Below are 16055 nucleotides of genomic sequence, written 5' to 3' on the forward strand. Positions count from 1 at the left end.
ATGCATTACTTCTGAGACTGTTGAAATTGACCATGTTTCTAGGAGCCACTGAGCCGATACAAATGTATATACTATTAAAACAATTATTTTATCTTAGAAATTATTAATTTTCATGTTACCATGTTCCAGATAATTAAATATTTCAAGTTACTTTGTTAAATCTACCTCAAAAGGGACATTGTACATATTTATAATGTGAGATGAGAGATGGAAATTAAAAGCTAAACTTTTTTCTCATCACAGAATATGTCCCAGTGTGTGTACACTATTCTTAATGCTGATCAAATAGTTCAAGATTTAATCCAACTCCTACAGATAAACATTTCCTATAAAATAAACTTTTCTAGTGTATTGGGAACCTGACTGTTTTCTTCTAATGCTATATAAAAATAAGTAATAATAGTGAAGATATGTTTACCATTCAGAAGGTGAACAGCAACTAGAATTTTTGATTTCTAGGTCATTACACTCAGATGAACAACACTGCCATTTACAGCAAAGTTGGTGCTAGTGTTTGTGGGTTGTATATCTGCAGTTGCAGTAAGTCTAAGTGCTAGTGTGTCAGTTTAGGAAGGTTTCCAAGATATCTGACACCATGGAGCTTGACTAAACTAGTGAAGTTGTGGTCAAGTATTGGCAGAACTCCACTGTAGAAGAATCCTGTTGCATTCTGCTTTTGACCAAATAGGTAGTTGCTGTAGCTACTATTGTTTACTGAATGTGAAAAGCAGAAAATGTTGCTTAATTAACTGTATCCTTGTTCAATTAGAGCATATATATTGTTGCTCAAACATCCCATATATACTTTTTTATAGTAGTTAATGTTAATGCAGCCTTAACATTCCCATTTGTCGGTTAATCTGTCAAGCAGACAGTGATTGCTTGAAATGTATAACTGTTTCTCATGTTGGCTTTCCAAAACCTTTTATTAAAGTGCAATTATTCCCTAGTAACCGAACCAGCTTAAATCAAGCCAGAAGAGTGATTCCCTAAATAGACCGTTGGAGAATTTTAATATATAGTTCTGGTTTTTTGCAATTGAAAACATTCTGTTCATGCCACAGCAGAAACAGAAGTTTCGTTGCTTGCAAGCTTTAGTAAGAAAGAGTGCTTGTTCACAAACTGAGTAGTTAGAGTATTATCATTCACTAAGCATTGCAAAAGACATTGGATATAAGAAGTTTGCAGCTGCGTTAAGACAAACTGTAATGTTCTAAGTCAGTTATTTCCATAATAAGTTGCCACTGCTCTTTTGTGAGTATACATAACTTATACATACAAAAAATATACATAACTTTTTGCTATCTGCCTTTTCAGAAAAAAATTCTATAACTTCTCTTAGCCCCAGTGAATGTGAATATAGTTTATCTTGCCTGCAAGTAATACTTCTAGGATTGTGCTTATCTTACACAAATATCAATTTTTGGATAGATAACGCCCAGTTTAGCATATTTGTAAAATATACTCACCCAGCACCACAAAAGCCCACCCAGCACCACAAACAGTTGCTACATCAGACTGTATTTTTTCAAGGCAAGAACCACATCTACCTGTCTGCTTCCACAACACCTAGCACAATCATGCCCAGATTCTGAAGCGTTTGGGTACTATCACAATGCAAATAATAAAATAGGTAGAGAGATGCAGAAGTAAATAAAAAACTAAACAAAAATATCCTCATTTTAACAAACCCAGATTATCATTGAATATCTGAAGGTTTTATAGCAGTCTTTGAACATGATCTAGAGACTACAGAGTATCCCAGCCTCAGAAGGATTTGAGAGAATCCTGAATATTTACATTGTTAGTTCCATACAGGACCTACATTTTAACTTGCTGTAACCAAATCAGCTGCTACTTAATTTGACACAGATCACTGCTAGTGTTGACCCACTTCTGCTTAGCTTTGCTCATAAGAATATTGATGAGTCTGGACCCAAGGTTTCTTTTCTTTTACCACTGTTTAGAAAAGAAAACCAGACCCTATATTAGAACAGGCTTAAGTAAATACAGTGATTTACTTAATTGAGTTCAGCTTGGCTGACTATGTTTCTTCATGTCCCATGAAATTATTGCAAGACACACAGGCTCTACCATACCCTAGTCATAAGGGTAACAATAAGAAAAAAATCTCTTACTTTCTCCAGGATCTATTTTAACCAAATAATTTGAAAACATTCAGTTAAGTGAATGTAACTGACATTTCTGGAGTGTCTTTCAGCCAAAGATCCCAAAGCACTTGGCAAACTTTACAGAATATATATACAGACTTTGGGCTTCCTTCACCCTGATTTAAGTGGGAGAAGTGAGAAAAAATATTGTTGTTTTTTAAATGGGTGACCATTAAAATGACCTTTTTTTAAATGGATGATTCCCTGAGCACTGATGTTGTAGTCCCACATGTTCCAGCTCTGCTTTTGGACTACCCCTATCCTTACAACCCAGAGTTAGGAGCAGCTAAACTTCTAGTCTGCTCCCCATTCCCAGATGACAGGATGATAGGAAAGCTAATGATTGAAGGTAAAGGGGTAATTGTGGATGACAAAAGGTGGTTCAAGACATGGGAAGAAGGCCACTTCCAGCTTGTGTAGTGGAGGGCCAGTTTGAAGTTGTGCTTGTGGAGGTAGGGGTCCACCAGTCATTTCACCGGAGATTGTGTCATGGAGATTATGTCATGTATCACTGGCTGGAGATTATGTCATGTATCACTGAAAGGTAACCACTTCTCAGGTAAAGGTGGCAGCTTTCCTCCACTCAGGAGAGAGTGAAGAATATTTGAAATGACAGAGAAATCTTAAGTAGACAGAATGTCAGAATTTAGCCATGACCTGAGGCTTACAGCCATGTTCTCACAAAAGAATACAACACACCTGTTGTACACGAGCAGTGAATTTGTCCCTGTAACTGGTATATAGAATTGATGATGCAGAATTTTGGATGCATGGTACTACCTGCTGCTTAGAGTACTGTATATATGAATGATTTCAAAGTAAGTGATTATCACCATACGTAGATATTACATACAAATAAACTATGTGAAAAAAATATTATTTAGGTTGCAAAGTCAAGCGCTCAAAAGTTAGGAAAGGCCATAATGCAGGTTGCCTGTGCAACTTTAATGTGGTCCCCTTGTGCATTTTGATACAGGCTGTAATTGATCACATACCATTTTTCCACAGGACTCTTGCCTCATTCAGTGCACAGGATGAATGGTGCTCACTGAATGAGCTGGATGAATTCATATTTCTTAAGTCTTAGGAATTGTGAGTTCAGTGCTGGAGTAGAGTGGTGCTGGAGTGATTATGAATCCTTCTCTCCCTGCCCCCTTTGCTCCCATTAACCTGCTGTGTCTGGCTTGTGCTCCTATCCCCATTTCTGTATCTCACCCCTCTGCATTTGAGTTAGAGGTCTTCATCCTCCTCCTGCATGCTGCCTGGATACCAGCAGCAGGAGCATTGAGAGCACAAAAAAGATTTCAGAGTAGCAGCCATGTTAGTCTGTATCTGCAAAAAGAAAAGGAGTACTTGTGGCCCCTTAGAGACAAATAAATTTGTTAGTCTCTAAGGTGCCACAAGTACTCCTTTTCTTTTTTCCAAAAAAGATTGTCTCCCTCAGTTCCGCTGCCCAGCATCACAGCAGCCCCTGGCAGCTGGGTGGAGCAATTATAGGGAAAGTTCTACTCAGTGCCTGCATCCTTGGGGTGGTGCATGCTCAGTACAGATGGACTCTTTGGAGAATGTTGCCAGCGTCTAATAAACTTCTACTTTGTGCATACTGTGATTTTCAGAGTCTTATAACTTGGCCAAATTTGGATGGCTTTTCATGAGAAAAGCAAAAGGCATAGTCCCTGCTCCAACAGCATAGAAATTCTAGAGTTTCTCAATGAAATAGTTGTAAGAATTTTTAAAGTGGGCAAAACAACATATTTTTCCCTAACTGCATTCTTGGAAATCACTGAACCATTTTAGCTGAAACTTTCCAAAAATATTCAGTCAGAGGCAGACACCTGGCATGGTGTCTTCAGCCTGAACAGTTAAAGTTTGGCAAGTTATAAGCTACTGAAAACAGGGTTTTATGACAGGGAGGTGTCAGGTAACTTTAACTAGGTGACACTGCCATCTCTGCCCATAATAAAAGCCATCTTTCTGGATATTTGGCATTCTTGGTATTCAGCTTATCCTTTTCTTAATATGATTTTTTCATGATGGCTCTGTCTTCTTTAACCAGAAACTCTACTGGAGCTGGAAAAGGGAATGGCCAAGAGTGTCTTATAGGATTTTCCACTTTCCCATATGGAAGGATGGGAAGATCATGCACGACCACCAACTTTGTGGCATCATTTTGTCCTGTCCCCAGACTCCATGTTGTTTTTGTATTACTTGTAGCATCCAGGAGCCCCAGTCATGAATGAGGGCCCCATTGTGCTAGATGCTGAACAAAAAAATTGTCCATGCCGCAAAGAATGTACATTCTATGTATGATAAGAGATGAGAGGTAGACACAGACAAATGGGGGAGTCCAGAGAAACAATGAGAGCATGATAAACAGTGGTCACAGCACATCAGCTGCATCTCTGTTATCAAGTTTTTTGTAGACCTCACAGCAAAGGGGAGTTTTAAATGGGAGATTTGAAGGAGGACAATGAGGTGGTTTTGTGGATGTTTATGCGGAGCTCACATGTATGAGGGGCAGCACTGGAGAAATCACAGTGTTATTTGAAAATATAACAAATGGTTGCTGGAGGGTGGCATCGCTGGCAGAGTGGAGGGGGGAGTCAACATCTCAGTGTTTGAGAGAGGATAGGTAGGGTGGGAGTATCCGTTGGCTAGGAAAATGGCAGAACTGAAAGAGGAGAGAACATATATGTAGTGAAGGTTGTTAGCATGGGCACAGGTTTTCCACAAGATACACTTAGCAGGAGTGAAAGAAGCAGGTGTTAGGGGAGAGCCAGAGCTGTGGGTGACAGTGACAGAACAGAGGGCTAAAGAGACAAAGGTGAAGGATAGTTAAGTGTGGAGAGAATCAACAACCATATCAATGGGAGAAAGGGAAGAGACATAGAAAGCAGAAGAGAAGTCATCACCATTCCTGTACTAGAAGTAACTGAAGGGTCTGTGAGAGGGAGGGGGCAGATGGGTGATGGATCAGAGATGAAAGTAGTGCTTGATGAAGATTATTCAAGTGAATGTACATTTGGTGAGTGGGTGAGTTGAACCAAGGCTCAAGGTCAAATGAGGAAGTCAGGGTGAGAAGATGGGTCACTAAAGGGTGGGTGGGTCATCAAAATGGAACTTTGAAGCCACTGAAGATATCAGTGGGATATTGAGAGGAAGAGGGAGAGCCACGAGTTGAAATCAGAGAGAAGGGAAGAGTGATGGGGAGGAGCTGGATGGGTAGGAATTGACAGCAGCATGGAGGGGGAGAAGAAGAAGAGTTGGATGCAGTGCTGCCCAAAAGAGGAGAAAGGGGCAAGGGGAAAGAGGAAGAGGTTGGAAGTGGCAGGAATGGGAGAAGAGAAGCTCATCAGGTAGAAAGGGAGTAAGCTGGGATGGGGAGGTGGAGGGTCAGATGTAGAAATGGTTGCAGTACCTGATAGTCTTCTTTTCTGCTCTTTGTTGACAAGCATGAATATTGTATACTGTCCATATCGCTTGCTAGATTTTCTTTTGAATTTTTTTTTTCACACACACTACTTGCTTTTGTTCAGGCTTCTTAAGCTTAATTGCTATTGGGGAAGCATAAGCGTTTTTTCTCACATCAGTTACTCTAGTTCACTGGACAGAATCAAGGTTCCAGTAAAGTCAATGACAAAGCTCCCATTGGCTTTAAATGGAGACAGCATTTTAGCATGTAGTATACGGCCTTTGGAACATTTGTCTGATCAGATATTTTGAAGTTAATTTCCAAATGGGCAAACAAGTCTTCATCCAAGAAGGTAAAACATTTTATTTCCCCTTTCTGAAAGGTACAATTTTAGGCTCAGACAAGAAATAAAAATTCCTTTGTTTTCCCTCTCCCATACTTAATGTGCAGTTGTCATTAAAAGTAAGAATTTTATTCATTAATTTCATCATTTTTAAAATAATAAAATTACTTTCAGAAACCTACTGTACATAAAGATGCAGATTTAAAAATAAATTTTGAAAAATGAAGAATCCAGTTCCAAACCAAACTTATGCTTTGATTTTATGTTGTTTAAAATTCCAGTGTATATACCCAAAGCTAAAAATTATACTTATTTTTAAAGAAAGTAGTCTAAAATAGTTGTCAGCTGTACAATTTTTTGTAAAATGAATTTAATCATTTTGTCTTTTTATAAATGAGTGTCACATGCTCTCGAGAGCAAGTTGGTCGTGCTTTGATTGTTGGAAGAATTGGGACATCAGGTAACACAACATATGTTTGTGCTTTCTACTGATGGTATATAAAAGACAGTTGTTAACGTCCAATCATAAATCAGCACAGCACTTCTTTTCCTGGTTAATTTTTTTTAAAAATTGATATGGCAAGGAACAATGAAAATGTACTGGCAAGTTAGTTTGTGGTGAAGAATTCAGTGGCCACTGAGTTCTAAAAATTTACTAAAAGGTTGTTGGTGGTTTATGGTCCAACCAAGGTAGGTTACATTGTACTAATGTACCTTTCTAAACTGATGAGTTTAAAATGTTAAGGAAATACTTTTGAAAAAGAACCTTAAGAACATGTAAATGTGTAAATGATGCCATTTTGAAACAAGTTATGTAATAATGTTTCAAAATGGTGGTGCTAGATTGGGTGCTCAAATAAATCCAGAGCAGGAACTGTATTTTTCTGTTTTTAAAACCATAAAAATCAAGTATGAAAACATATCAGGCCACATGCCTAGTTCACACGTTTTATAAAGTGTTTAATAGCTGGCTTTGTCATTGGTAATACATGGTTATATAATGTTGAATGTATAAGTGGCTTTCTTCAAACCACAGGGGTTTTTCAATGCTTATGTCTTTTATATGTGTTTAAAAATTTCTTTTTAGAGAACTCTCTCAACCATAAAAAAGGATAGAGGAGATTACAGCTCTTCTTAAAGCCAAAATATATTTTTATTTATTTGACATTAAACATGACTTTAAGAACAGCACCATTTTTATAATATATTTAATTATTTTAATAGGTGAAACTTACATTTGAAACTTCAGTCTTTGAGAATGAAGGAACATCTCATCAAAGGTATAAACAGGCACAGTCAGCTATGAACAATCTCGTCAAGCTTCTATGGGGAGAAGATAATATGGACCTTCAGCTGGCTATCCAAGGCATGCCTCATATTGTTATGTACCTCACACTAAAATTGGACTCTGAAACATCTAAGGATGAGGTATGTGGTCAACCAAATGAAGCAAAAGACAGGCAAGATTCAATTTAGTCAATAGATGGCAGTAAATGTTGATTTCAGATAACACACTCAAATCGATTAAAAAAACCCATCGATAACAGTCAGTGCAGCACCTGCAGGGATGTGGTGTCACCAGCCCTGTAGTAGTGCAGAACGCCCTCTGCAGCTCTGCTGTCATGGGATTGAGTGAGCTGAGCCGTGACAGTGGAGCCACAGAGGGTGCAGCCACAGAGCCAAAGATGCTGGATCCATGTGGGTGCAAGGTGCTGGGAAGGCTGCAGTTCTGGTGTGGCAGAGCAGAAGACCCCTGGCCAGGGCTGCAAGGAGGAGGAGGACAAGCTCTCAGTTGCAGGGGAGGCCACTCCACTTCTGAAAAGGTCTGTCCTGTGCAGGAAATGTACAGTAACAAGGTGGCCTCCCCAGGTGGGGGCTCTTCCTCCTCCTTGTAGACCTGGGTAGGGGTCTCTGCTTTGCTGAGAGAGCCCCTTGCACAGCCGCTGCATACCCACTGTCAGCGCTGCCCTAACCCCTATCCTACCTCATCTTAATTTCCTGCAACTAAAAATTAAAATACTTAAAAAATAAAAAGTTAAAAATACAAATTGATATTAGTCTAAATTGCAAAAAGTTAAAAATTAGATTCTGCTGAGTCTAATTATAATGATGTCAATTGCTGTGACTTTAAATAAAGGTACCTCATGTTTACTAATACTTTTGTAAGTGATTCCCTCTTATGGTCAAAGTGTCTGCAAAATTATTATGTCTATTATAGAAATCAGGCCTGAAATTCCAGGAAAAAGTTAGGAGTCCATCTTACAATCTTTAATTGCATTTTGAAGCACTGCTGACAGTCCCTCCATAAAGAACATTACCATAGGCCCATAGAAATAAAGTGAGAAGGATTATCTTCAGGTTTTAACAATTACCTGCCATATTCTTATCATGCTGCTTTGAACATCACTTTATAAATGTAAAGCACTATACAAGTACAAAGCATCCCAACTCATCAGAATTTTTTTTATGGGAGAAGCTGGTAGCAAACCCTATATTTAAGTTACCTAGCACTTTCCATTATAAAGGATTAATGGGACCTTTTCTTTGAAAAACATTAACATTTCCATTGTTTGTAGCAGGCCATTGATATTAGGCACAGACAACACCCTCATGCTCCAGAAATGCCCTTTCTTTGTCCTATGAAATTCCATTCAGTTTTTGCTGAAATATTAACTGTTGAGAATTGCTATTTCCTTTCTCTCACTTACGTTTGTCAGGAATATGTTTTCAGAGTGCAAGTATAACTGAAGACACGAACATTCTAAGGTTGGGTTCATTCTGTAAACAAAGCAGCCGCAGCACACGCTGCCTGAGGAATGACTGGGAATTATCAGAACTGCTGTAGCAGGTAGGGAGAGATAGTTGAGCTGGGCTGGGCTTCTATCCCTGCCCTGGACCCAACATGACTCCAGGGCTGCTTTAGGAGCATCACGTGGGGCAGCAACCAGGCTCCCTACCCTAAATTGCCCCTGGACTCAACACTTGATCCAAGGAGCCTATTTCCCCTCACTCACTCTGGGGCACTATATAGAGCAGGAGCTTTCCAAACTCCCAGGGTAGCAGGTGAGAGAAAGAGCTGGGACGGGCTATGTTCTTTTCCTCTCCTGCTGCTGACTAATCTCTAGTGGTCCATCCCTCTGCTGGGATAACAACTTTCTCCAGTTGCCAACTAATGCAATTTGTCCTGTAGTTTAAGTGGCAGATGTCTTCACTGCAATGATGACGGTTAGGGTTCAAACTCTTCTGATAATGCATTACGGAGTGGAGAGTGTTACAGGTGCACATAAAGGAATTTGTTTTTACCGTTTTTCTTTGTGAGGGAGAGGAAGGTAACTTAAGAAATTACTTTAACCGCTGTTCCTTCCTCCTACATTAAAGAATATTGTTTAGTTTGCAAAATCAAACTCTTGAAAGTTAGGATTGTCAGATTTACAACTACTTAATTCAGCCCCTTGTGTGTATGCCTTATGATACTGTCTCATATTATTTTTTTCTGCAGGACTCCTGCTTCAGTCAGTGTTCAGGATGGACAGACAGGGGGCAGAATTAACGCTACACAGGCAACTATAAATATGGCATTTCCTAACTTTTCAACCCTAGTAATGTTCTTTGAAAACACACACATTCTTACCCTCCCACCCCGCATTGGGATAAAGGCTACATTATAATACTGTAAGCCAGCAGTTCTCAAACTGTGGGTCAGGATTTTAATGGGGTCACCAGGGCCAGCATTAGGCTTGGCCTGTGGCCTCCTTTCTCCCCACCTGGAGCGGCACAGCTCAAGCTCCGATGCACCCTCCCCTCCCCTCCCCCCCCGCCCCAAGGTCATGTCGTAACTTTATTGTCAGAAGGGGGGTCGTGGTGCAATGAAGTTTGAGAGCCCCTGCTGTAAGCTTTGCTTTTCAAGCCTCTATCATATCATTTAGGGGACTACACTTTCACTATCAGAGGTGGCTATGGTACAAAGTAGTTTATACAAATGTCTTTTATAAATCCTCAGGACCACTCTAGTTCACTTTCTTCTGTTTTTTGCAACCTAAGACTTCTCCCATTAATGTACAGAAAATTTCAGAACATTTCTCACTTTGGTATTTTCCCACAATAAGAATGTATAAGGTACTCTCAACTGGCAATGAAATAAAAATAAGAAGCTTAATCAAAGTTCACTTATAACATGTTGCAAATGGTTAATTTTTCTTTTCAAAATCGTATGCTGCAGCTCCTTGTCCCCGTTCATCCAATATGATAAGGCTAGAGACGGTTGTCTTATAAAGAAAGAGGCAGCATTGTCTAGGTGAAAAACATAAACTTAATATTACTAAAATAGTGAAAAATACAAGGATAACCAAGGCTTATCTCGTTTCAGAGCTACTAGTTTCCTCATTAGGAGGTTGTTAGATGTGGCACAGTTACAGTCCCTGCACTTGGGTATGTGAGGGCCACTCCCTCGCTACCCCACATGGCACCATTGTCCTATCCCTTCTCCACACTTTTCTGTGTGGCAGGACTGGCACAGCGTAAGGAGTAGTACACTACACCTTTGAAAAAGAGGTTGCAGCTGGCCTGCTCCCCCTACATTCCAGGGATAAATTCTTCTCTGAGCAACCCCAGAGGCAGTGCAATCTTAAACAGCCACTAATGCCGTCCTGTGCTTAAATGGCACAGTTGAATTCATAAAAACACAAACTTTACCAAAAGAACACCATGCCTTTTGGAGAAAATTGTCCTTAATGTTATCCTATTAACAATGAATGAATAAGGATATGCTGTTCCAGACTCCAGAGTTTACAGTAGTTTGGATTAGAATTGAAGAAACTTGTCTATCTGTCTTCTATAAGTGATCTGTTACTGGGCTTTTCATCTCTATCTTGTGGCTGGTTTGGTGTGCAGACCACATCTTAGCCTCATTAGTAAATAATGGCAATTTATACTAGGTTTTCCCAGTTATGAGCCCTGGGCACTCAAAAGCAGAATTAAAGAATCCTAAGCCTCACAGAGCTCTGGCTGTTGTATCATAATGTAAAAGTCATCTCCCTACAAGGAAATTAGTCTTCCATGTAATCACGGATTCAGCTGGCAGGCTGGGTCTCAGTTGGGCTTTTTAGAACAGAGTAAATATTTTATTCCACTGTAACAGATTTCTGTACTTGGACAGTCTTCCAGTGACGTCATGTTTTAAGAGAATAATGTTATTCATGTCTTTTCTAAATGATTGATATCAGTATTGGAAGAATTTGTTTAGTTTCTATGTAAAGCAAGCATTATTGAGCAACTAATGAGACCCTGTTGGCCTTTCCAAATACTTACCATGTAAATTTGGCAGTAATAGTTCCTATTTTAATAGCTTTTGAATGAATCTTGCAGGGCTCACAGTCTTCTTGTGTACAGCAAAGCAGAAGACTGTTGTCTCCTTTCACTGCGGTGTAAGAACAACTTAAAACATCCTTTGTCAGTGTCCTGTGTTGGAAGGTTGTGGGAGGTTTTTAGGTGGTCAGCTCTATTTTGACAGGAGTCCTTTCAGCCATCTTTCTTGGTGCCAAGACTGTTCTGATTAAAGCAAACTGTTTCTTTGCAGTTCATTATATGAGAAGTAAGGATACTGGAAATAGAAGAGGTGGGATTTACTGACAAAAAATATTTCCATGCAATATTTTAGTGTTCGGTTCACAAAATATTGTATTCTTTTAAGATTAACTACTTTGTAATCTATTAATTCAGTTGTCTTTGGCCTTTGCACCATTTAGACAAAATGACACTTTTCAACTTGCTTGGAAGACAACTGATCTGCTTGTGTGGTGATAGGTACTAAACCTTACTAACTCATTAATATATAGATGGTGCTGCTGGATCTTTTGTTATGTTTGTCTTTTCTTTCCCTGGGAAAGTGTATAGTTATTTCTCAAATGAACAGTGTAAAGGTCCCTGTTCATTGGGAAAGAAAAGACTTTTTTTCTAACTCATTGCAATGCTGTAATTAGAAAAGGCTTTTTTTCTTAATGAGAGGTTGATGCAGAAAATCCTTGTTACAAATAAGTATTTAAAAATAGAGCAAATTAAATTGAATGAGAGTGGCAGAGCTTGCCAGTTCTCTCAACAGTGAGACTTGAAATTCTTTTAGTCTGATTGAAAATAAAATTTCCCAACAAACTTTTGGCACTGTCTGGATGTGCTTTGTCATATGAAATAAAAAAGTTAATGACTTCACTGTTGCTTTTATTTGTTAAGAAAGATAATTTAATTTTTAATAGTATCTCCTGACCTCTCTATCTTGGGTAGACTTGCTATTTCAATTAGATTATTTCCAGGCCATCTAGTAAAGATTGAAAACACTGTATAGGTTGCCATATCTCTATAGGTATCAGTTATTAGCTCTGAACATTTCATGGGTTGACAAACTGCACCAAGTATGTGGACATTATCCTTTATTTAGTTTATTATTCCCACACAAAAGTGCTTTAAGTTAAAGGTTTCTGAAGTAATTAATATAACTGTTATGTAAAATAGGTAACTACAGGATTTCCCTTAAAGAACCTAGGAATTTAAAAGAGTGGAAAGAATCAGGTAAAATAATTTACCTAAAGATTTATTACCCCTACAATTACTGATTCTGCAATTTCTTGCCCTCAGGCAGACTTCTGTTCCTGTGCACCCATGTGTAAACAATTGCATGCTCAACACCATATTAGTTAATGACCTATGAATTTTTTCAGTATGTACCTACTAATATCTTGGTTTATAAGTAAATATATCATCAGTGATGTTTGTGTAGAAAAGCTGTGTATTTATGTTGTAGTTTAGGGCCTGATCTTTAGAGGGGCTGTGAACCCACAGCTCATAACTGAAAAATGAATAACACCATGGTTCTATTAGTATGAGTAAATGCTTGCCATTGTGAGTAAGGGGTTCACAGATTTCCATTTAGGGGATAGATTACATGTTCAGATTGCTGTACAAACACGAACAAATCAGATTCCATGGGACTGTCGTCTTTTAAAATGACAAAAATATTTTTAAGATGTGAAATTCTGCAAAATGTTGTTTTTAATTTTTGAATATATTTTCCCTCATAGTAAAGTTTTACAAAAACCTTTTTTCCAAACATACATGCTTAAAAACTTTGCAAGTTTGTAGCAAGGTCTGGAAATGCCCTGACAAACCAGTGCTAGATAATATACTGGGAAGGTATGTGATAAAAGTTTTCAGGTCTAAAATAACTGATGTTGCGGATATACTTTTTCTTTAGCAATCTTTTCCTTTGCTTAACTGACTAATAATTTGGTATCCTGACAGCAAGAAATTCTATACCAATACCCCATATCAGAAGCATCCCAAAAGCTGAAAAGTGTGAGAGGAATATTTCTCACTCTCTGTGATATGCTGGAAAATGTGACTGGAGCCCACATTATCAGGTAACAGTATTTTCAATTTAATACAAAACCTTTTTATTTATTTTTTAACTTCCCTTTCTTTTTATTTATACTGAAGAAAACATCTGTACATAAGGCTTTGTAATTATGCCTAGTCAAAACAAGAATCAGTAATACCTTTTAATCAGTACTGTTTTATTTGGTATAGCCTGCTTGAAGTTGGTCTGCCTAATGTGGCTGTACTGTGAATGGTTATGTGATACTGGTCTGTTTCTTTGCTTTCGGTCTCGGTGGCTAGAAATTTAGTATACTATGTAACGTATCACAGAATCTGGTCTTATGAACTCCCAGTCAAGCTTGATCTAAATTCTTTAGCAAGATTCCTGGATTCTGTATCATTTTAGTAAGGCAGACTGGACATTCTGTAGCAGCTTAATTTAAATTAAAAAACTAAGATTTTAACTCAGTTACATATTAAAATGAGTGATAGTCAGTACATAAACTCCTATTTATTAATTTTGATATTAAATTTATTTTATTTCCCAAATTTTTGTGTGTTTTTGATTTGTCAAAGATTTTTGTATTCTCAGCACGTAACTACATCATCTTTGGAGGTGCAGCACAGAATCTCACCCATTATTTTAAGTCTGTTTGCAGACTCAAGAAGATGAGATTGCAACAGTTTTAAACTTAGTTCACATTTCAAGTTCAAGATTTTCTTCTCAGCCATAAAATCTGAGGCATAATAGTTTTAAAAAATGAAAGCTTAAACTGTAGAACACATTTGCTTGGCAAATTCCACAGCCTTAGAATCTGAGAGTATGTCTACACGTGGAACTGGGGGTGTGATTTCTGGCTCATATAGACATACTCAGACTAGCTTACATAGCTAAAAATAGTTGTATAGTCATGGTAGCACCAGCCATGGCAAGCAGCAGCATGAGCTAACTACCCTAAGTACAAATCAGCCTGGACCTCTTGGGTACATACTCAGGGTGGTTGGCCCATGCCACTGCTGCCAATGCTACCATGACTGCACTATTACTGTTATCCCGCTAGTTCAATGAGAGCTACTGAAAGTATGTCTACATGAGCTGGGAATCACGCCCCTACCTCCAAATGTAGATGTGGCCAGAGAATACATGGGGCCCTGGTTATATGTAAGGTAGAGAGAAGTTAATGAAGCTGTATAAAAATGGGAAGAAGAAATCTTTGGGAATAGGAAGCCAGTGAAGGAAAAGGAGGGATAATGAGGATCAGCCATCTTCACAAACTAGAAGTAGGTTCCATTTTTACTTCATGTTACTCCCTCCTGACCCCTGATTTATATGTTCTGTGCCAGTCACATCAGTCGGTAAGTATCTAAGTATCAAACCTGTCACAGTGAACTGGTGATAAGTGGTAATCTTCAGTGACTGATGTTCCTGGTCTATAACGTGGATATGTACTGGATGGTAGAATATATCCACATGTGCACAAAAAAAGCATTTAGCACAAGAACTGCTGTTGTCAGCCATTTTCTAAGGAAGCATTGGAAAGTTTTACCCGCTATACAGGTATATAGTTATACTCATATAATCCCCAGTGTGGACACTCTTATTCTGGTGTGAGTGCCTTTTTCTAGTTCAGGTTAAAACCCTTCCAAAGCAACATAAGCTAAATTAAAAAAAGTCACTGTTGTACCAAAATAAATGTATCTTCTTGGGGTGGGGGATGGTTATGCTAGTGTAACTACATTCATTGAAATTTACACCTGATGTTACACAGAAAAATCTTTCCTATGTAGATAAGACTTAAGTGTAATGGAAAGGCTATGACCTTTTCCAGTTTATGCAACTCATTATTACTTCTTTGAGTGTCCTCTGCATATTCCCACTCCAGGGAAGCACCAGCTGGTGCAGTTCAGATGTTGGAACCTTCTCATAGCAGCGCCCATTAGAGCACTGGTGCATCCCACTTACCTCTTTCCTCAGCATTCCCAAACATTATGAGGGCAAAGCTATTAAAGGGGGCATGGGGCCCTCTGCCACCTTAGTTCCTTTCATCTGCTGCAGCCCATGGATGTGAACCTCTCCGGATCCTTCTCTCAAAATAAATATTGAGTGCCTTAGTTTAACAAGTAATATAGTTAGTATAGACAGCATAATTAGAATAAAATAATCTAGTTGTTTAGGATATTGTTTTTATTGTTTGTATGCTTAGCAATTAAACTCATCTACCAGCTTCATAGGGAATCCAAAGAGAGCCAGGTTTAAGAGGTATGCATCATGTACAGTGGCCTTCCTGACATTGGATGTCCATGTCAGATGCCTGATGTACCTAAGTGAGGGTGTGACAGAGTTGGGGTATCTTAGGGCTAGCTCATCACTCTTTGCACTTTGTAACAGCTCCCACATGGGCCAAACTGGGAGATAATTGATTAGGACTGGGTGATTAACCAGTTAACAAAGAGATTCAGCTCGTCAGCTGGGGACTGTTAAATGGAAGATAGGAAGGGAGAAGGGAAGGCTGGAAGGAAAGGCAAAGAAACCTAGGATTTCAGAGAGGTTGAGATCTCTCTCTCCACCCTCTTCCCCTGTGCCTAGAGCTACAGTGAAATTTGGGGAAAACCTTATGGTAAATAAAGTACATTGTGGTGAACTTAGGTAAGAGGGTGTGAAGTCTACTTGCAAAGAGAAATCCAGGGTGAGGGAGCATCCTCTGTGACCGCGGTCACTCTGAATTCTGAAAAATTCTCCTTTTGGGTTGAAATGTTCTATGCT

At 38.7% G+C, this 16055-nt stretch overlaps 1 protein-coding gene across 2 annotated transcripts in view; it reads left to right on the forward strand.

The window, feature by feature from the left end:
* The window catches only part of INTU (inturned planar cell polarity protein), a 100137-nt gene that overhangs the window by 32337 nt on the left and 51745 nt on the right, over window positions 1–16055 (forward strand). For both annotated transcript variants that reach the window (XM_073341086.2, XM_073341087.2), the window contains exons 4-5: window positions 7151–7354; window positions 13217–13335. In XM_073341086.2, coding sequence (XP_073197187.2) covers window positions 7151–7354; window positions 13217–13335 — 323 coding nt within the window. The remainder of the gene's footprint in view (window positions 1–7150; window positions 7355–13216; window positions 13336–16055) is intronic.

Source organism: Lepidochelys kempii, chromosome 4, assembly GCF_965140285.1.
Source record: "Lepidochelys kempii isolate rLepKem1 chromosome 4, rLepKem1.hap1, whole genome shotgun sequence".
Taxonomy (NCBI): domain Eukaryota; kingdom Metazoa; phylum Chordata; order Testudines; family Cheloniidae; genus Lepidochelys; species Lepidochelys kempii.